Raw genomic sequence first — 17,296 nt, 5'->3', positions numbered from 1 at the left:
GGAGCTCGACGACGGCGAGGTCGCGATGATGAAGGAGCTCGAGGACTCGACCGCGGAGGACATCAACATGCGCGCGCGTCTGCTCGAGAACGAGATCCGCGTGCTGAGGGACGAGTCCAACCGCCTCGCGCTGGACCTGCAGGGGGACAAAGAGCGCGTGAAGGAGAACATGGAGAAGATCAAGATGAACAAGCAGCTGCCGTACCTCGTCGGGAACGTCGTGGAGATCTTGGACCTGAAGCCGGAGGCGCGTCGCCCGGCCTCGCGCGTCCGCCGGGCCGCGTCGTCCCGTTTCCGTCTCCCGCCTCGCAGGGCGTCAGATCTGACCTTCCGCCTTCCCATCTCCCCCCCCGCGCGCGCGCTCGCTTCGCTCTCAGGAGGAAGAAGAGGACGACGGCGCGAACGTGGACTTAGACGCGGCGAGGCAGGGCAAGGCGGTGGTGTTGAAGACGACGACGCGGCAGACGATCTTCCTTCCCGTCATCGGGCTCGTCGACGGAGGCGCGTCGCGATCGATCGCTCGATCGATCGATCGATAAACCTTCCCCGCGCTTCACGATCGGTCGGTCGGCGCTTTCTTTCCCTCGCGCTCGCTCGCTCGCTTCTCGACGTCTGATCTGACATTCCCTCCTCGCGCATCCATCACACCCGCGAATCGTACAGATAAGCTCAAACCCGCGGACCTCGTCGGCGTGAACAAGGACAGCTACCTGATCCTGGACACCCTCCCCGCGGAGTTTGACTCGCGCGTCAAGGCGATGGAGGTGGACGAGAAACCCACGGAGGATTACTCCGACATCGGCGGTCTGGACAAGCAGATCCAAGAGCTCCGCGAGGCGGTCGTCCTTCCGATGACGCACGCGGATAAGTTTAAGACGCTGGGGATCCGCGCGCCGAAGGGCGTGCTGCTGTACGGCCCGCCGGGGACGGGCAAGACGCTCATCGCGCGCACGTGCGCGGCGCAGGCGCGTTCGTATTCATACTGGTTCCCATACGATCCCGTTCGCGTTGTGGACGCCGTTCCTTAAGGACTTAACCCGGCGCCCTCTCCGTCGCTCTCTGTCGTCCAATGAAACATCCATCCATGCCATCAAATAACTAACCAATCACATCACTTCCCGCCACATCACCCACCAATCAAACGACCCTCGACCCGCAGACCAACGCGACTTTTCTCAAGCTCGCGGGGCCGCTTCTGGTGCAGATGTTCATCGGCGACGGCGCCAAGCTGGTTCGCGACGCGTTCGCACTCGCGAAAGAGAAGGCGCCGGCGATCATCTTCATCGACGAGATCGACGCGATCGGCACGAAGCGGTTCGACTCGGATACGAACGGCGACCGGGAGGTGCAGCGGACGATGTTGGAGCTGCTGAATCAGCTCGACGGGTTCTCGTCGGACGACCGCGTGAAGATCATCGCGGCGACGAACCGCGCGGACATCTTAGACCCCGCGCTGTTGCGCTCGGGGCGTCTGGATCGCAAGATTGAGTTCCCGCACCCGAACGAGGACGCGCGCGCGCAGATCTTAGAGATTCACGCTAGGAAGATGAACATCAACGGGCAGGTGAACTTCGAGGAGCTCTCGCGGACGACGGATGATTTCAACGCGGCGCAGCTCAAGGCGGTGTGCGTCGAGGCGGGGATGTTGGCGCTCAGGAGGGACGGGACGGAGGTGTCGCACGAGGATTTCGTCGAGGGGATCATCGCGGTGCAGGCGAAGAAGAAGGCGGATCTGTTTTACTACGCGTGACGCGATCGATTCGACGCTCGCGACGAGCCGGCGCGCGGCGCGGCGCGAATAAAAAAACAATTCATCAATTGGTTACAACAATTCGACCGCCACCGCGACGCCCCCTGTTCCTCGCACGACCCGAACCCCTCGAACCCCCCGAACCCCCTTCCCTATCTCCCGCTACAGACTCGCGCCGAGGTGCTCGTTCAGCATCGCGATCCGCGTCGCCTCCATGTCCTCCAGGGCTTCTCTTCGAACTTCGCCCCAATCGAACTCTCTCGACGCGTAAACGTCCCTCACTTCCAGAAGTCTCACCGCGGCGAGGCGGCAGTGCAGCTTATCGTGACGCATGAGCTCCCGGAGCCACGCCTCGCCGTCGCCGCCCGCGTTCAGCGGGTTTTTACCGAGATACGTCGTGAGGTCGTCGTACAGCTCCGTGTACGACGGGTCGTCGTGGCACTCGTTCCCGAAGCCCTCCTCCTGCGCGAGGACGACGCGCAGCGCGACCATCGTGAACAGGAGCTTCATCGATCTCGCCGCCTTCGCCTCCGGCACCTGCGGGCCGACGCCGTTCGCGAAGAGCGGCGACGGGAGCGCGAACGGTGGCGCGACGTTGAGGTCGCCGTCGTTCGCGTTCGACGACGCCGACGCCGCGGGGGGTTTCGGCGGCGCGGGACGTCGTCGCGTCTCCGGCGACCACCGCCGAGCCGCGCGTTGAAAATGATGTCGATGATGATGATGTCGCGACGTGCGTTCCGAGGTGGACGCCGCGGACGCGCCGCGCGGCGCGTCGTTCGACCGCGCGCGCGCGGCGGTCGTCGACGAGATGCAGCCCCGCGGCGTCGAGCGAGCGCGCGCCCACCGCGCTGCCGTCGCCGCGGCGCTCGCCATGACGCGCGCGAGAGGGAGTGAAGTTGTTATCGTTCCGCGTCGACACGTGGGAATCGTGCTCGCAGCGGTCGGTCGGTCACAGCGGTCGATCGCAGCGGCGGCGGTCCCGCCTCTGCTCTCTCTGCGAGCGACGCCCCGCGCGCGACCGCTCTCTCTCCGCCGCACCGCGCGTTCTCTCCACGCGAACGCGCGCGCGACTCCCAGGATGTCGGGCAAGATGCGCTGGGGCGACTCCGCGGACCTCGACGGGAGCGACGACGATTTCGACGTCGCGCTCCCCGCGTCGCAGGCGCGTGCCCTTCGACGCGCCGCACGACGATCGTTCGCTCGAACTCGATCGCGCGCGGCCGTCCACCCCTCGCGCCTCCCCTCGCTGATGAACCGCGCGCTGAGACGTCTCTCCCTCCTCCGCGCGCGCGCGAATCATCCTCCGTCCGTCCACAGGTGTTCGGACCCGACGCGAACGGCGTGAAGACGATCATCGACTATAGGATCAAAGAGGACGGACTCAAGGTGCGCGTCGTCGCGTCGCGCCCTCAACCCTAAAGAAAAGATTCCGTCCAACCCACGACGCGCGGGATCCGATCGAACGAGATCGTCGCGCGGAGTCCATCCGTCCCAACCCCTCTCCCCGGCCGCGCCCTGGCCCCCGCGATGGATCGCCGCGCGCGTGACTCGCGCGTCGTCGTCGTTCGTTCCGTTCCCCCCTTCCGTCCTCACCCCGCGACTCACCCACGACTCTCCGCAGGTGCGAACGGTGAAGAAGGTGCGCGTGAACACCGTCACGAAGAAGGTGACGAAGGAGATGCTCGCACGGAAAAAGTGGGCGAAATTCGGCGACGCGCAGCGATACAAACCCGGCGACGAGTCCATGACCGCGGTGTCGATCGAGGAGATCTTCCTCGAACGTCACCGCACGACGCCGAAGAGCGAGTCCGAGAAGTCCGGCGACGCCCTCGCCGCGATGGCGGGTTCGAACACGAGCCTCCTCGTGTGCCGCATCTGCGGCAAGAAGGGCGACCACTGGACGACGAAGTGCCCGTACAAGGATCTCGCGTCCATGAACACGCTCGGCCTGGGCGACGCGAAACCCCCGGGCGAGGACGACGGACCAGGGGGCGCGTCGAGCGGGAAGGGCGGGTACGTCCCGCCGTCCATGCGCGCCGGCGCGAGCGGCGGGCAGAGCATGGGCGACAGCATGAACCGACGAAGAGACGAAAACTCGGTGCGCGTTTCAAACCTCTCCGAGGACACGCGGGAGCAGGACTTGCAGGAGCTGTTCCGACCGTTCGGTCCGGTGACGCGGATATACGTCGCGTTCAACCGCGAGACGGGGGAGAGCCGCGGGTTCGCGTTCGTGAACTTCGTGAACAAGGACGACGCGAACAGAGCCATCTCCAAGCTGGACGGGTACGGGTACGACAACCTCATCTTGCGCGTGGAGTGGGCGGCGCCGAGGGAGGAGCGAAAGTGACGGCTCGGGACAGAGGACGGAGGACGCCTTCGCGTCTTCGCCGCGCGCGGCGGTCGAGGCGGAAGAGGGAGAGGGTTTTTCTTTCATCTCGGGTGGAGACGCCGGCGAGGACGCGCGCGAGGACGCGCGCGCGTTAGAGAGTAGCGTTGTGAACGACGCTCGGAGCGACTACTACGCTAAAACGAGGCGTGACACCAATTCGTGTCACGCGTCGACGCGGTCGTCGTCGACCGCTAACCGCGAAAAAGGCTTCTTCGCAGCTTTCGTCGTCTGACGGGCGCGCGCGCCACTCGTCCGCGCCCGCCCGCACGCGCGCATCACGACCTTTTCGCGCACGCGCACGTCGTATCCACGATGGCGGCGGTGATGGGAAGCGCGCGCCACGTCGCCCCGGGCGTCAGCGCGCTCCGCGCGCGCCAAAACGCGCGCGTCCGAGACGCGCGACCGCGGAGTGGAAGATTCGCTCGCGTCGTCACGTCCGCCGCCGTCCGCGCGCGCGCGCACGCGCAGGCCGCGGTGCAGACGACGCCGCTGACGAAGGCGGACCTCGTGGAGTACCTCCGATCTGGCTCGAAGCCGAAGTCGGAGTGGAGGTGCGCGCGCGCCCGATTCCATCGCGCGCGCGTCGCGTCGACGTCGACGGCGTTATCCGCCGCGCGCGGCGATTCATTCCCTCCCCGTCCGTCGTCGCGCGGCGCTTTTTCTCGCTTTATTAATTCGCTTTCATCACACCGCCTCCATCGTTCCGTTCCTTTCCCCCGTGCGTGCCCTCATCGCATCGCGTCGCGTCTCATCTCCCGTCCAAACCCAAAACCAACGCAGGATCGGCACCGAGCACGAGAAGTTCGGGTACCAGAAGAGCAACCTGCGACCGATGGAGTACGACGCGCACGTCAAGGCGCGTATTCCATCTCACACTGGTCCCCATACGACCGCGCACGCGTGGTGAACGCCGATCCTTAAGGACTTTCTCTCCCAGCGATTATCTCCGCCCATCACCCCTCGCTTTCAATCCCGACGCACACACCTCGACGAAGGCCTTTCAACTCCACCACTGACGCCTTTCAACTCCACCCCGACATCATCTTCAAGGTGCTCCTCGAGGCGCTCGTGCGACGGTTCGACTGGCAACCGATGATGGAGGGCGACGACATCATCGGCGCCAAGCTGGATGGGCAGTCCGTGACGCTGGAGCCCGGCGGGCAGTTCGAACTCAGCGGCGCGCCGCTGATCAACCTGCATCAGACGTGCGCGGAGGTGCACTCGCACCTGTACCAGGCGCGTTCTCCTCGCGCTGGTCCCCATACGACCGCGTTCGCGTGGTGAACGCGATTCCTTGAGGACTTTCGCCGTCGCATCTCTCCGCGCACATCTCGCTTTCAATCACCGACCGCGTTGCCTTTCAACTCGAACTGGCGCCTTTGAACTCCACCTCGACGTCGCTTCGTACCAGGTCAAGACGGTGGCGAAGGAGATCGACGTGAGCTTCCTCGGGCTCGGGTTCCAGCCCAAGTGGTCGGTCGCGGACACGCCCGTGATGCCGAAGGGGCGGTACAAGATCATGAAGGCGTACATGCCGAAGCGAGGGAAGCGGGGGCTGGACATGATGTTCCGGACGTGCACGATCCAGGTGAATTTGGATTTCGCGGACGAGGAGGACATGGTGAGGAAATTTCGCACGTCGCTCGCGTTGCAGGTGCGTTCATGTTTACACTGGTCCCCATACGACCGCGTTCGCGTTGTGAACTTCATTCCTTAAGGATTTTCTCTCCCGGCGCATCTCTCCGCCCATCACCCCTCGCTTTCAATCCCGACACACCTCGACGCCTTTCAACTCCACCCCTGACGCCTTTCAACTCGTACGGACGATTACCCCGCAGCCCGTCGCGACGGCGCTCTTCGCCAACTCGCCGTTCGTCGACGGCAAGCCGAGCGGTATGAAGTCGCTGCGATCGAACGTGTGGGAGGACACGGACCCGGACAGGACCGGGTCGCTGACCTGGGTCTACGAGGACGGGTTCGGGTTCGAGAGATACACTGAGTACGTCATGAACGTTCCGATGTACTTCGTGTACAGAGACGGCGTTTACCACGACGTCACGGGCGAGTCGTTCGTGGATTTCATGGAAGGCAAACTCCCGCAGTTCCCCGGCGTGCACGCCACGCTGGACGACTGGGAGCAGCACCTCTCGACGTGCTTCCCGGAGGTGCGACTGAAGCGATACATGGAGATGCGCGGCGCGGACGGAGGCCCGTGGGGTAACATCTGCGCGTTGCCCGCGGTGTGGGTCGGGCTACTGTACGACGAGACGGCGTTGTCGGGTGCGTTCTATACAAACGTTTTTCACCCATCGCTCGGTTTCAACACTTGATCGCTCCCCCTTTCAACTGACCGATGAACTGTTTTTGTATGGAATGGCCCTCATCAGACGCGGAGAAGCTCGTCGCGGACTGGACGCCCGAGGAGAAGGAGTACCTGCGGCACGCGGTGACGAAGGACGCGCTGCAGACGCCGTTTCGCGACGGCACGGTGCAGGACGTCGCGATCGAGATGGTGAAGATCGCGAAGGAGGGGTTAAGGCGACGAGGCGCCAACGAGGAAAATTTCGTCGACGGACTGATGGAGATCGCGACGACGGGGAAGACGTCCTCGGACTTGCTCCTGGAGGCGTACGAGAACGAGTGGGGCGAGGACATCGACAAGGTGTTCAAGAAGCTGTCGTACTAGCTAGCGATCGATCGCTTCTGTTGTTTGTCTCTGCCGTTGTCGTAACCTTAACCTTGATCTATCTCAACCTTAACCTTGATCTATCTCGTCTCATCATCAACCGTCGCGCTCTCTCGTCCGTCCGTCCGTCCGTCGCGACGCGTCACACCGACGGCAGCGGCGGCTCCGGCCGCGGCTCCCTCACGAGCGCGCTGATCGGCTTGAAGCACTCCGACTCCGCGGTTTTCAGCATCTGGAACAGCGCCGTCTCGCTCGTGGAGAGGAAGCACCTCTCCGTGGACGCCAGCCGCGCCAACGCCACCGCGCGATCCCCGGCTCTCTGCGAGCTCACGCCGTCGACGAGCACGTGGACGGTCATCCCGCGGTCGAGCAAATCCATCGCGGTCTGAAGCACGCACACGTGCGCTTCGAGGCCCATCACGAGCGCGACGTCGCGCGATTTCGGCAGCGCGTCGAGCGCGGCGGCGACCTCCGGGGTGACCATCGAGAAGAGTTTCTTCGGTTTCGGCGCCGTGCGCCTCGCCGCGAGCGCGGGCTGGAGCTCCTCCACCGTCGCTCCCAGCTTCTCCGGGTACTGCTCCGTGCAGACGATTGGGAGGTCGAGGATCTCCGCGGCTCGACACATCACGCTCGAGACGTGGACGCAGTGCGCGAAGCCGTCGACGACCGCGCGGAACCGCTCTTGGACGTCGCACACGAAGACGACGGCGGCGTCGGCGTCGACGCGCCCGTTCTTATTGGCGTCGGACGACGACGACGCCGCCATCGCCGTCGACGCGCGCGCGCGCGGCGGCGGCGCGGTGGAGACGCGCGCGCGTTTCGCGAGCGGCGGGAGTGGGATCGTCGCCGGTGCGAGGCCGAGCCCACCGAAGCGCGCGCGCATCCCGTTGTGATGACGACGATCACCACGCGGAAACGCCCTTCATGTCAGTCGTCGAGTTAACAACACATCGAGATCGCATCAGACTTCCTCGGCGCTCCCTCGCGATGACGACGGTCGTCGCGTGGCGCGGCGCGATCGCGTCGCGCCCGTCGCGCGTCTCGTCGCGGCCGGCGTCCACCCCGCGCGCGACGCCGCGCGGCGGCGCCGTCCCCGCGGCCGCGTCCCGGGTCGGCGCGAGCGGAACGATGATCACCAAATTCGCGCCGCCCGCGCGCGAACGCGGCGCGTCCGCGCGCGCGCGCGCGAGGGCGCACCGCGAGTACGGATACGCGTACGGGTACGCGTACGGGTACGCGTACGGCAACGACTGGAGCTCGGACGCGTGCGCGTCGCCGTCGCCGACGGGAGGCGGACGCGCCGCGCCGTCGCCGTCGCCGTCGCCGTCGCCGTCCTCGTCCTCGTCGTCGTCGTCGTCGCCGTCGCCGTCCTCGTCGTCGTCGTGGCCGCCGAGCGCGATCGCGTCCGTCCTCGCGGCGCTCACGAACGCGTTCCCGCTCTGGGTCCTCCTCGGCGCGGTCGTCGGGATGACGAACCCGCCCGCGGTGACGTGGTTCACGGGGAGGGCGATCACGGTCGCGCTCGCGGTCACGATGCTCGGCATGGGACTCACGCTGGAGACGTCCGATTTCGTCGACGCGCTCCGTCGACCGAAGCAGGTCGCCGTGGGCGTGGCGCTGCAGTACTCCATCATGCCGCTGACCGCGCTGTTGATCGGACGAGTGTTTCCGGTGCACCCCTCGATCGCGGTCGGGCTCGTGCTCGTCGGGTGCTGCCCGGGCGGGACCGCGAGCAACTTGGTCACTTACCTCGCGAACGCGAACGTCGGTGCGTCGGCGCGCGCGCGCGAACGAACGCCTCCTCCTATCCTCGCGTAACACGTGTCTCCCTGCGCGTTTCTCGACCGCACGATCGTCCACGTCGTCCATCACGACGTAGACGAACCGACGCGCTCGCTCGCCGCGCCGACTTCTTACCGACCGATTCGGCGTCCGTCGTCTCTCCGCAGCGCTCTCCGTCGTGCTGACGACGGCGAGCACGTTCATGGTGCGTTCTATACACTGGTCCCCATACGACCGCGTTCGCGTGGTGAACGCCGTTCCTTAAGGACTTTTCTCGGCGCATCTCTCCGCTCATCCCTCGCTTTCAATCCCCGCCCTCGGCGCCTTTCAACTCCGTCTGACGCCTTTGAACTCCACCCCGACTTCGCTTTGTATGGAACGACGCTCAAGGCGACGGCGATGACGCCGCTGATGACGAAAACGCTGGCCGGGACGCTCGTCCCCGTGGACGCCGCCGGGCTGTTCGCGTCCACGGTGCAGGTCGTGTTGATGCCCGTCCTCAGCGGATTACTCCTTAAGAAGTTCGCCCCCGCGTTCGTCGCGCTCGCGTCCCCGTTCTGCCCGCTCGTCGCCGTGGGCACCGTCGCGCTGATCTGCGCGTCGATCATCGGGCAGTCCTCCGCGGCGATAACCGCCGCGGGCGGGACGTTACTCGCCGCCGTCGCGTGCCTCCATCTCGCCGGCTTCTTCCTCGGGTACCACGTCGCCGGCGCGTTCGGGTTCGAAGAGCGCGACCGTCGGACCGTGAGCGTGGAGGTGGGGATGCAGAACAGCGCGCTGGGAGTGGTCCTCGCCACCGCGCACTTCGCGGATCCGCTCGTCGCGGTGCCGTGCGCCATCTCCGCGACGGCGCACTCGTGCATCGGCAGCGCGATTGCGGGGGCGTGGCGCGCGTTCGGGAGCGACGGCGAGAAGACGAAGTAGAAGAAGAAGAAGAAGAAGAAGAAGAAGAAGAAGAAGAAGAAGAAGAAGAAGAAGAACTCGCGCCGTAGGCGGCGGGCGTCTAATGCGTTATTACGCGTACTGTAGCGGCGTCTATTCTCTCGGATATTAAAACCAAACCAAACCAAACCAAACCAAACTCATCGCAGCGCGCTCGACTCGACTCGAGTCGACTCGAGTCGAGTCAACGCATCGACTCATCACGCGTCGTCGTCCAGCGCGCCCGTCGCCTCGAGCCCAACCTTGGCGGCGACGCCGAACCCGATCAACCAAAACACCCCGAGCGCGACGTACTGCTCGTAAAACACGCACGTCGCGCTCCCCCCCAGCGCGAGCGCGGCGACGCCCGCGATGGTGATCGCGAGCGTCCCCGGGTCCATCTTCTCCTTAGAAGCCCCTTTAGCGTCCGCCCTGAAGTCGCCCGCGGCGGAGACCCGATCCCCGTCCTCGCCCTCGACGTACATCATCGGCTCAACCGCGTACACGTTGTTGTTCTCCAGGCTCGTGTTCGACCCGCCCATCGTCGTCGCCGCGCGGAAGTCCGGCCCGAGGCTTCCGTTCTTCACGTCGACGTATATGCCGTCCTGCCTCGCGAGCACGGGGAACACCTCCATCGGGCGGCACGTCTCGATCGGCGTCAGCTTGCGGAGCACCGGGTTGTCCGGATACCACGCTCGGATCTCGCCCGTCTTGAGGTCGAACGTGCTCTGCGTCGACGGGCAGATGATGCAGCCGTCCTGCGTGAGGCGCGCGTTGGCGAAGCCTTCGCTGAAGGCGCCCTCCGCGGGCGATCGCGACTCGATGCAGCAGATGGTGTCCTTGTAGTAGAACATTAGGAGGGACTTTCCGAGCGCGTTGAACTGCTTGCGATCGCCTCTGGGGAGGTCGTCGAAGTCGCAGATCTTCGCGAAGGTGCCGGGGGGCGGCGCGGAAGGCGCGGGCGCTGCTGCGGCCGCGGGGGACTCCGTCGTTTCCGTCGTCGTCTCGTCCGCGGACGCGCGCGCGAGCGCGGAGGAGCCGCGCTGCCGGCGTCGCGGCGTCGAGGCGCCGCGAGATTTCGACGAGATCGCGACGACGACGGCACGAGGCGCGCGCCGCGACGCGGGAACGCCGCCGCGCGCGGCGGACGCGGCCGCGCGGATTCGCGCGGGCGCGCGCGCGGACGCGCGGCGGAGCGCCGCCGTGGGAGACGCGAACGTGGTCGCGGACATCGTGGGATGCGTGTCGGAGTCGAGCGTGCGTGTCTTGCGCCGCTTGGATATGATGCCACGACAGCGACGACAGACGGACGTCGCGCGCTGCTCGCGCGACGATAGGACGACCAGCCGGGCCGCCGGCGGTGCGACGTCGTGCGGCCACGTCATCCGCTCGTTTCGCGTATGCGACGCAGTCAGAGTACGCGTACAGAATACAGCAGAACTGCAAATTTTTAGAGGCGGTGAGTGCTTTGAGCGTTTCGTCGGCTCTCGCGCTCGACGCCTCGAACCGACGGCACGCGACGCGCACTCGGAGACGCGCGCTGCCGTCGCACGTCGACATGTCCACCGCCGTCGCGCTCGCCTCCGCGCGCGTTCGCGTCCCGTCCGGGATGGCGAGCGCGTCCGTCCTCCCGACGCGCGCCGCCGCGACGCCGCCGCCGCGCGCGTCGACGACGACGCCGATCGCGTGCCGCGCGTCGCCCGCGGTCGCGCGCGTCGCGCGCCTCCGCGCCGCCGCGTCGAGCGCGCCGTCCCGCGGCGCGCTCGCGGCCGCGCGCGCGTCCACGTCCGAGCGCGACGAGACCGCGCTCACGGAGGCGGAGACGACGGAGATGCGCCTCGGAAGAGCCGGTGCGCGCATCTCGCGCGCGCGCTCCGTCCGTCCGTCCATCTTTATCGTTCGCCTCCTCCTTCTCCTTCCCTCCGCCGTCGCCGCCGGCCGCGGAGCACCGCGCTGACCTCCCGCGTCTCCCCTCTCCCTGCCTCTCTCTCTCTCTCTCTCTCCGCAGCGATGCTCGGGTTCTTTTTCACGACCGTCGGCGACGTCGTCACGCGAGGCGAAGGACCGCTCGAGCAGCTCGTCGACGAGGAGATGTTCATAGGTGCGCACGCGTCGTCGGTTCTGTTTCACCCACCGCGGTTCACCCTCGTCGGTTTCAACATTCGATCGCGAACGCCTTTCAACTGATACCGTACACTGACCGATGAACGCACCCCCTCGAACCACCCGCGGCGCGCCGCCAGTGAACCACGTGAACCCGTACGAGCTCGCGAAGGACGCGCTCGAGGTGGCCGGGTTCTACGTCGAGAGCGTGTTCGTGCTGTGGGTCACGCTGGGTCTGGTGTTCCTCGCCGCGGTGCAGCAAGGCAACGCGCTCGGGAAGCCGGTGCGAACCTATTCCAGCGCAAACGCCAAAGCGGCTAAAAACGGCGCCAAACGCGTCGACGCCATCACCGCGGGGGTCAAGGAGGCCATCACGGACGTCGTCAGGGAGCAGCGGCCGTACGAGGTCTTCAACGGGAGACTCGCGATGTTGGGGATCACGTTCGCGATCGCGGGGGATAAGGTGACCGGCGGGATGGGCCCGCTGGAGCAGTTGAGGGGGGAGACGGGGGTGCCGGTGATCGAAGTGGAGCTCTTCGCGGCGTTCTTTTTATTCGGCGTGTTCTTTAACGTCGTCGCGACGGGCGTTACCGTTGGGAAGCGCGCGTGGCAGAGCGGGAAGAAGGTGATGTAGACGACAGACGGGCGGGCACGCGGGCGGGTTTCGATGATGTATCCTATCTAGTTGAATTCGACGTTACGAGAAAGTACAAAGACCGCGAAAAGAAGACGCTTTCGAGCGAGCGACGCGTCGCCTCACCTCCCGCGGGCGTTCTGCTTCGAGAGCTTCGCGCGCTGCATCGCGCGGTACGCCGCGATCGCGCCATCCCTCACCTTTTCGTCCACCTCGACTTTCACCTTCGCGGTCTGCATCTTCAAGAAGGCGTCTTCGGACAGCCCCATCTGCGCCGCGAGTTTCTTTTGTTTTCTGCTCAAGCCGCCGCCGCCGCCGCCAGCTGTACCGCCGCCGCCGCCGCCGCCAGCTGTACCGCCGCCGCCGCCGCCGCCGCCGCCAGACGCGGGGTCGGTCGTCGTCGTGCCCATCCACGGCTCGTCCCCGCCGCCGCCGCCGCTGGACGCGTCCTTCCGTTTCCAGCGCGCGCCGCCTCCGCCGCCGCTCGCGCCTGAGCCCGCCCCCTCCCTCCCGTCGTCGCCGTCGCCGCCGCCGCCGCCGTCGCCGTCGTCGTCGTCGTCCCGCCGCCGCTTCATCTTCTTCTTCTTCACGGTTCCGTCCGCCTCCGCCTTGGCTTTCAGCCGCTGCCGCCACAGCATGTTATCCTGCGCGTTGCCCATCTTCTGAAAGCTCTTCCCGGTGAACCCGTCCACGTGCTCGTCGTACAGCTGCGTCAGCCGCTCGCTGAAGTTGGCGTCTCGCAGCTCGAGAAAACACGACGGCTTGGCGAATCCTTGACCGCTGTACTTGGCCCGCACCGGCTGTATCACCGGCGCCATCATCTTCGCCACCTCCGCGACCGTGAGCTCGCGACCGCGCTCGAACCCCGGCCGCTTCGCCTCCTCGCGCGCTCTCACCGCCTTCCCCGCGCGGCCCTTCCACTTGTGCTTCGGATCCTTGTTGTAGTCGTCCTTCCACGAGGAGTGTTTGCTCTTCTTCTCGGGCTGGGCGCGGGCGCTCATCTTGCCGCCTCCCGGGGACTTCGACTTGGCTCCTCCCGCGGGGGGAGGGCCCCCGCGCGAGAGACGCTTCACGAGCTTCGTCATCCGCGCATAGCACGCCGGCGCGCGCGCGTCGAGGACTGACTGACGACGCGCCGTCGCTTTCGTTGCCGACCGCGTTTACGTTTCGCATCCCTAAAAGTGAAAACGAAGCGTGAGCGCCGCCCGCTCGTCGACGCGCCGCACTCCCTCGCGCGCGCGCTTCCGCCGCGCGATTCGACATGACGTCGTCGCTCGGCGCGTCGTTCGCGTCCCTCGCCGGGCGCGTCGCCGTCGCGGTCGGGCGTCGCCGCGGCGCCGGCCCCGCGGACGGCGGCGGATGCATCCGCGCCGCGTTCGCGCCGCCGAGACGATGGCTCTGCGCCGCCGCCGCGGCGAACGGGGGCGAGTCCTCCTCCTCCTCCGAGCCGTTCGAGGGGTTCGCGCCGGAGACGCCGAGGCACCAGAACACCCCGAAGCGCGTCGGCCCGAGACCGCAGAAGAAGACGTTCACGGGCGAGCACGCGCTCTCGCCCGCGGCGCGCAAGCGCCTCGCGTCCGAGGGCGTGCGCCTCGGCAAGGCGCTCGCGCAGCTCGGCGTCGCGTCGAGGCGCGCGAGCGAGGACCTCATCTTCGCCGGGCGCGTCGCGGTGAACGGCGTCGTCGTCACCGCGCCGCAGCATCACGTCGTCCTCGCGGACGACGTCGTCGCGGTGGACGGCAAGGTGATCCAAGGAGGCGTGGAGGAGACGCGCGAGCACCTGTACTTCCTCCTGAACAAGCCGAAAGGGTACATCTGCGCGAACGCGAAGAGCCCGAACAAGCCGCCGGGCAAGGGCGAGCGCGGCGGCGGCGCGAGCGGCAAGCTCGTCATGGACCTCTTCGACGAGTGGAAGGCGGCGTGGCGGAAGAAGCATCCGAAGAGGCTGCCGCCGCGGCTCTTCACCGTGGGGAGATTAGACGTCAACACGACCGGGATGCTGCTCGTGACGACGGACGGGCAGTGGTGCCAGCGCGTCGCGCACCCCAAGTCGGAGGTGGTGAAGAGCTACGTCCTGACCGCGAGCGCGAGGCCGACGAAGGCGCAGATCAGGGCGATGGCGGCGGGCGCGGAGGTGGACGGCGCGTTCGTCAAGCCGGTGAACGTCCGAAGTATGGTGCGTTCTGTACACTGGTCCCCATACGACCGCGTTCGCGCGGTGAACGCCGATCCTTAGGACTTTTGCCGTCGTCTCTCTCCGCCCAGGGTCCCTCGCTTTCAATCCCGACACACCTCGACGCCTTTCAACTCCGCTTCTGACGCCTTTCAACTCCAGGATAACGACCGCGACGGCGGGCCGCCGAACCGCGTCCTCGTCGAGGTGGTCGACGGAAGGAACCGCGAGGTCCGACAGCTCGCGTCGAGCGCGGGCGTGGACTGTAAAAAGCTGAAGCGGGTGCGCGTCGGCGGGTTGCGGATGCCGAGCGAGCTGCCGCTCGGGAAGTACATGGCGCTCAAGCCTCACCAGGTGGGGTACGTGTTGGACAAGGGGTTGATGTACAACGAGAAGGCGGCGGAGTCGAGCGGGGGGAAGATGGGGCGGACGCCCGTCTAGCGCGGCGCGGCGGCGGCGGGAGGGTTCTCGCCGTCTATCTGTCGTTTGATATAACGAGGTATCGCATCACGCTGCGGCTCTGCTGACTGCGACGAGCTCGTCGCGTCGTTCGCGCGCCTCTCCCCCGCCGCCGCCGCCGCCGTCGTCGCGCGCCGCCGCCGCGCGCGCCTCCGCGAGCAACGCCTCCATCGTCCCCGCGTCCGGACGGTCGCGCGACGGCGCCTCCGTTCGCAGCCGACGAAGACGCGCGTCGAGCCGCTCTTCCATCTCGACGAGCCTTCTCGTCTCGCGCTTGGACTCGAGGTAGCTCGCCGTCGCCGTCGCCGTCGAGGACGACGTCGACGCCGCGTCCGCGAGCGGCGGCGACTCCGGTCGTCGCGTCGTCGTCGTCGTCGTCGTCGCGTCGTCGTCGTCGCCGTCGTCGCCGCCGCCGCCGCCGTCGACCCACCGCGTCGTCGTCGCCGTCGCGCCGCCGCGCAGCGACGTCAGCCGCCCGTCGATGCGCGCGAGCCTCGCGGCGACGTCGTTCTCGTCGCCGTCGCCGCCGCCGCCGCCCTCGCCGACGTCCCACGACGACGACGACGCCAGAGACGCCAGAGACGCCAGCGACGCCGGGACGACGAACGGATTCTCCTCTTCCTCCTCCTCCCCCGCGCCCCCCAACCCGCTCCGCGCCCACGCGACGTCCGCACCGCCTTCCCCCTCGCCGCCGCCGCCCTCCCTCGACGACGGCGCGCCCCACCCGGTCGCCGCGGACGTCGCCGCGGACGCGACGTCGTCGAACCCCCCGGCGGCTTCGAAGTCCGCGATGAGCCTCTCCGCGAGCTCGTCTTCCTCGGGGGACAGCCGCAAGAACCGCCGCGCGAGCGCGTGTATCGGCGCGTCCGCGTCGGTCGACGTTCCGTCTTCCCCGTCGTGACAGCCGTTATTACCGCACATCTCCGCGTTCTTCGCCGCGGCGCCGCCCATCGCGCGCGCGCCCTCGCCGCGGAGCGCGCGTCGCAACCTCGCCAGTTTTTTCATCCGACGGCGTTCGCGGCGTTCTCTCGCCTCCTCCGGGGTCGCTTCCATCGCTCGCCCGTCCCTCTTCGATCGCCGCGCGACGATCCCGTGCGTCTCCAGCTTGACGACCGCGGCCTCGGCGTCTCTCTTCCGGAGCGTCTCGTCCAGGCGCGCGATCCTCGCGAGCCCGGCGGCGACGCGCGGATCCTCCTCCTCGTCCGCCGCCGCCGCCGTCGTCGTCGTCGTCGTCGTCGCCGCGTCGAGGTCCCTCGCCGCGCGCTCCTCCGGCGTCGTCGTGACGCGCCACCGCCGAAAGTCCGGCACCGTCGTCGCGGTCGCGGTCGCCGTCGTCAACGCGCGCGCGTCCGCCTCTTCGCGCGCGTCTTTCGCCTCCTTGGCGCGTCGCGCCGCGTCCTCCGCCTCGCGTCGTCTCCGCGCCTCGCGCGCGGCGTCGAGGTACTCGCGGAGCTCGCGCACGGTTCGCTCGCGCTCGCGCTTTGCCGCGGCGTCGCGCGCGGCCGCGTCGTCGCGGAGCTTCGCGGTGCTCGGTCGGGGGGGCGCGAGCGTCGATTTCGGCGGCGGCGCGGCGTCATCGGCGGCGGCGGCGGCGGCGGTACAGCTGGCGGCCGCGAGATCGTCGACGCCCGCGCCTAGCTTCGCGATGAGCGCGTCGAGGGCGTCGTCTTCCGCGCGCGTGACCTGGTCGTTCCACGCCTTGCGCTCGTCGTCGTCGTCGTCGATGATGAGCAGGTCGTGCGTTCGCACCCCGGGAGGCGCGGCGGCGAGGAGCGACGCGGACGAGCGCGGCGGGCGGCGCTCGGACGGATCCGTCGCTTCGTCGTCGTCGTCGTCGTCGTCGTCGTCGTCGTCGTCGTTCTCCGCGAGCGCGCGTCGGATATCCTCGAGCCTGCGCTCGAGCTGCTCGTCCGTCAGCTCGTCGTCGTCGTCGTCGTCGTCGTCGTCGTCGTCGCCGTCGTCCGTCGCCGTCGCCGTCGCCGTCGCCGTCGCCTCCGGGACGTCGCCCTCCTCCGCGTCGTCGTCCGTCTTTAAACTCGGCACGACGCGCTCGTCGTCGTCGTCCGACGACGACGACGGCGAGATCCGCCCCGCGCGTTCGACGTTCTCCTTCTCCTGACGCTTCGACGGACGCGCCCGCGGCGGGAGGGCGCCGCCGGTCCGTCGCGCGACCGGCGGGGCGACGGCGCGGGGAACGACGCCCATCCGCGCGCGTCCGCGGAGTGAGGAGGAGGTGGGGGGCGGGGCGTCGTCGCACGTCTCGATCAGGCAACGGGCGGAAGCAATTTTTCTCGCGTCGCGATCCGCGTCCGTCGACTTCTAAAGCGCGAATCTCCGGTCGCGCGGGCACAACGCGAGGGCGCGGCGCGGGTCTTAGACGGCACCGCGCGCGACTCGCG

General features: G+C 67.7%; 10 protein-coding genes across 10 annotated transcripts; 6 read left to right on the top strand and 4 right to left on the bottom strand.

Moving 5' to 3' along the window:
* Nucleotides 1–28: 28 nt before the first annotated feature.
* Nucleotides 29–1,841, top strand: MICPUCDRAFT_35637 (uncharacterized protein; the record flags this gene model as incomplete). Its single annotated transcript, XM_003062143.1, has 4 exons — nucleotides 29–251; nucleotides 385–491; nucleotides 669–1,001; nucleotides 1,160–1,841. 4 exons carry the CDS (start codon nucleotides 29–31, stop codon nucleotides 1,748–1,750), a joined length of 1,254 nt encoding a protein of 417 aa, XP_003062189.1. The 3' UTR covers nucleotides 1,751–1,841.
* An 86-nt stretch (nucleotides 1,842–1,927) lies between these two features.
* MICPUCDRAFT_8198 (uncharacterized protein) lies at nucleotides 1,928–2,314 on the bottom strand (the record flags this gene model as incomplete). The annotated part of the gene is made up of 1 exon (XM_003061936.1): nucleotides 1,928–2,314. A coding segment is annotated over one exon (387 nt), but the record flags the coding sequence as incomplete, so codon positions are not given.
* Nucleotides 2,315–2,785: 471 nt separating this feature from the next.
* Nucleotides 2,786–4,274, top strand: MICPUCDRAFT_28963 (uncharacterized protein). Its single transcript, XM_003062142.1, has 3 exons — nucleotides 2,786–2,912; nucleotides 3,068–3,136; nucleotides 3,372–4,274. The coding sequence occupies exons 1-3, from the start codon at nucleotides 2,829–2,831 to the stop codon at nucleotides 4,095–4,097; spliced, it is 879 nt and encodes a 292-aa protein (XP_003062188.1). The 5' UTR covers nucleotides 2,786–2,828; the 3' UTR covers nucleotides 4,098–4,274.
* A 189-nt stretch (nucleotides 4,275–4,463) lies between these two features.
* MICPUCDRAFT_35630 (uncharacterized protein) lies at nucleotides 4,464–6,890 on the top strand (the record flags this gene model as incomplete). The annotated part of the gene is made up of 6 exons (XM_003062141.1): nucleotides 4,464–4,690; nucleotides 4,920–4,989; nucleotides 5,190–5,375; nucleotides 5,551–5,793; nucleotides 5,978–6,419; nucleotides 6,527–6,890. The coding sequence occupies 6 exons, from the start codon at nucleotides 4,464–4,466 to the stop codon at nucleotides 6,823–6,825; spliced, it is 1,467 nt and encodes a 488-aa protein (XP_003062187.1). The 3' UTR covers nucleotides 6,826–6,890.
* A 98-nt stretch (nucleotides 6,891–6,988) lies between these two features.
* MICPUCDRAFT_11454 (uncharacterized protein) lies at nucleotides 6,989–7,528 on the bottom strand (the record flags this gene model as incomplete). Its single annotated transcript, XM_003061935.1, has 1 exon — nucleotides 6,989–7,528. A coding segment is annotated over one exon (540 nt), but the record flags the coding sequence as incomplete, so codon positions are not given.
* Nucleotides 7,529–8,292: 764 nt separating this feature from the next.
* On the top strand, nucleotides 8,293–10,497 carry MICPUCDRAFT_45844 (bile Acid:Na+ symporter family; the record flags this gene model as incomplete). The annotated part of the gene is made up of 3 exons (XM_003062140.1): nucleotides 8,293–8,593; nucleotides 8,775–8,812; nucleotides 8,998–10,497. The coding sequence occupies 3 exons, from the start codon at nucleotides 8,293–8,295 to the stop codon at nucleotides 9,529–9,531; spliced, it is 873 nt and encodes a 290-aa protein (XP_003062186.1). The 3' UTR covers nucleotides 9,532–10,497.
* A 1,041-nt stretch (nucleotides 10,498–11,538) lies between these two features.
* Nucleotides 11,539–12,265, top strand: PSBS (photosystem II PsbS protein; the record flags this gene model as incomplete). The annotated part of the gene is made up of 2 exons (XM_003062139.1): nucleotides 11,539–11,680; nucleotides 11,772–12,265. The coding sequence occupies 2 exons, from the start codon at nucleotides 11,539–11,541 to the stop codon at nucleotides 12,263–12,265; spliced, it is 636 nt and encodes a 211-aa protein (XP_003062185.1).
* A 122-nt stretch (nucleotides 12,266–12,387) lies between these two features.
* Nucleotides 12,388–13,350, bottom strand: MICPUCDRAFT_41938 (uncharacterized protein; the record flags this gene model as incomplete). The annotated part of the gene is made up of 1 exon (XM_003061934.1): nucleotides 12,388–13,350. One exon carries the CDS (start codon nucleotides 13,348–13,350, stop codon nucleotides 12,388–12,390), a length of 963 nt encoding a protein of 320 aa, XP_003061980.1.
* A 503-nt stretch (nucleotides 13,351–13,853) lies between these two features.
* Nucleotides 13,854–14,744, top strand: MICPUCDRAFT_6566 (uncharacterized protein; the record flags this gene model as incomplete). The annotated part of the gene is made up of 2 exons (XM_003062138.1): nucleotides 13,854–14,441; nucleotides 14,601–14,744. Coding segments are annotated over 2 exons (732 nt in total), but the record flags the coding sequence as incomplete, so codon positions are not given.
* Nucleotides 14,745–14,945: 201 nt separating this feature from the next.
* MICPUCDRAFT_51747 (uncharacterized protein) lies at nucleotides 14,946–17,102 on the bottom strand (the record flags this gene model as incomplete). Its single annotated transcript, XM_003061933.1, has 1 exon — nucleotides 14,946–17,102. One exon carries the CDS (start codon nucleotides 17,100–17,102, stop codon nucleotides 14,946–14,948), a length of 2,157 nt encoding a protein of 718 aa, XP_003061979.1.
* Between the last annotated feature and the right edge of the window lie 194 nt (nucleotides 17,103–17,296).

This window comes from Micromonas pusilla, assembly GCF_000151265.4.
Source record: "Micromonas pusilla CCMP1545 genomic scaffold MICPUCscaffold_11, whole genome shotgun sequence".
NCBI classification, from domain to species: Eukaryota; Viridiplantae; Chlorophyta; class Mamiellophyceae; order Mamiellales; family Mamiellaceae; genus Micromonas; species Micromonas pusilla.
The sequence above is the reverse complement of the archived record's forward strand: the minus strand, read 5'-3'. Positions and strand labels throughout refer to the sequence as shown.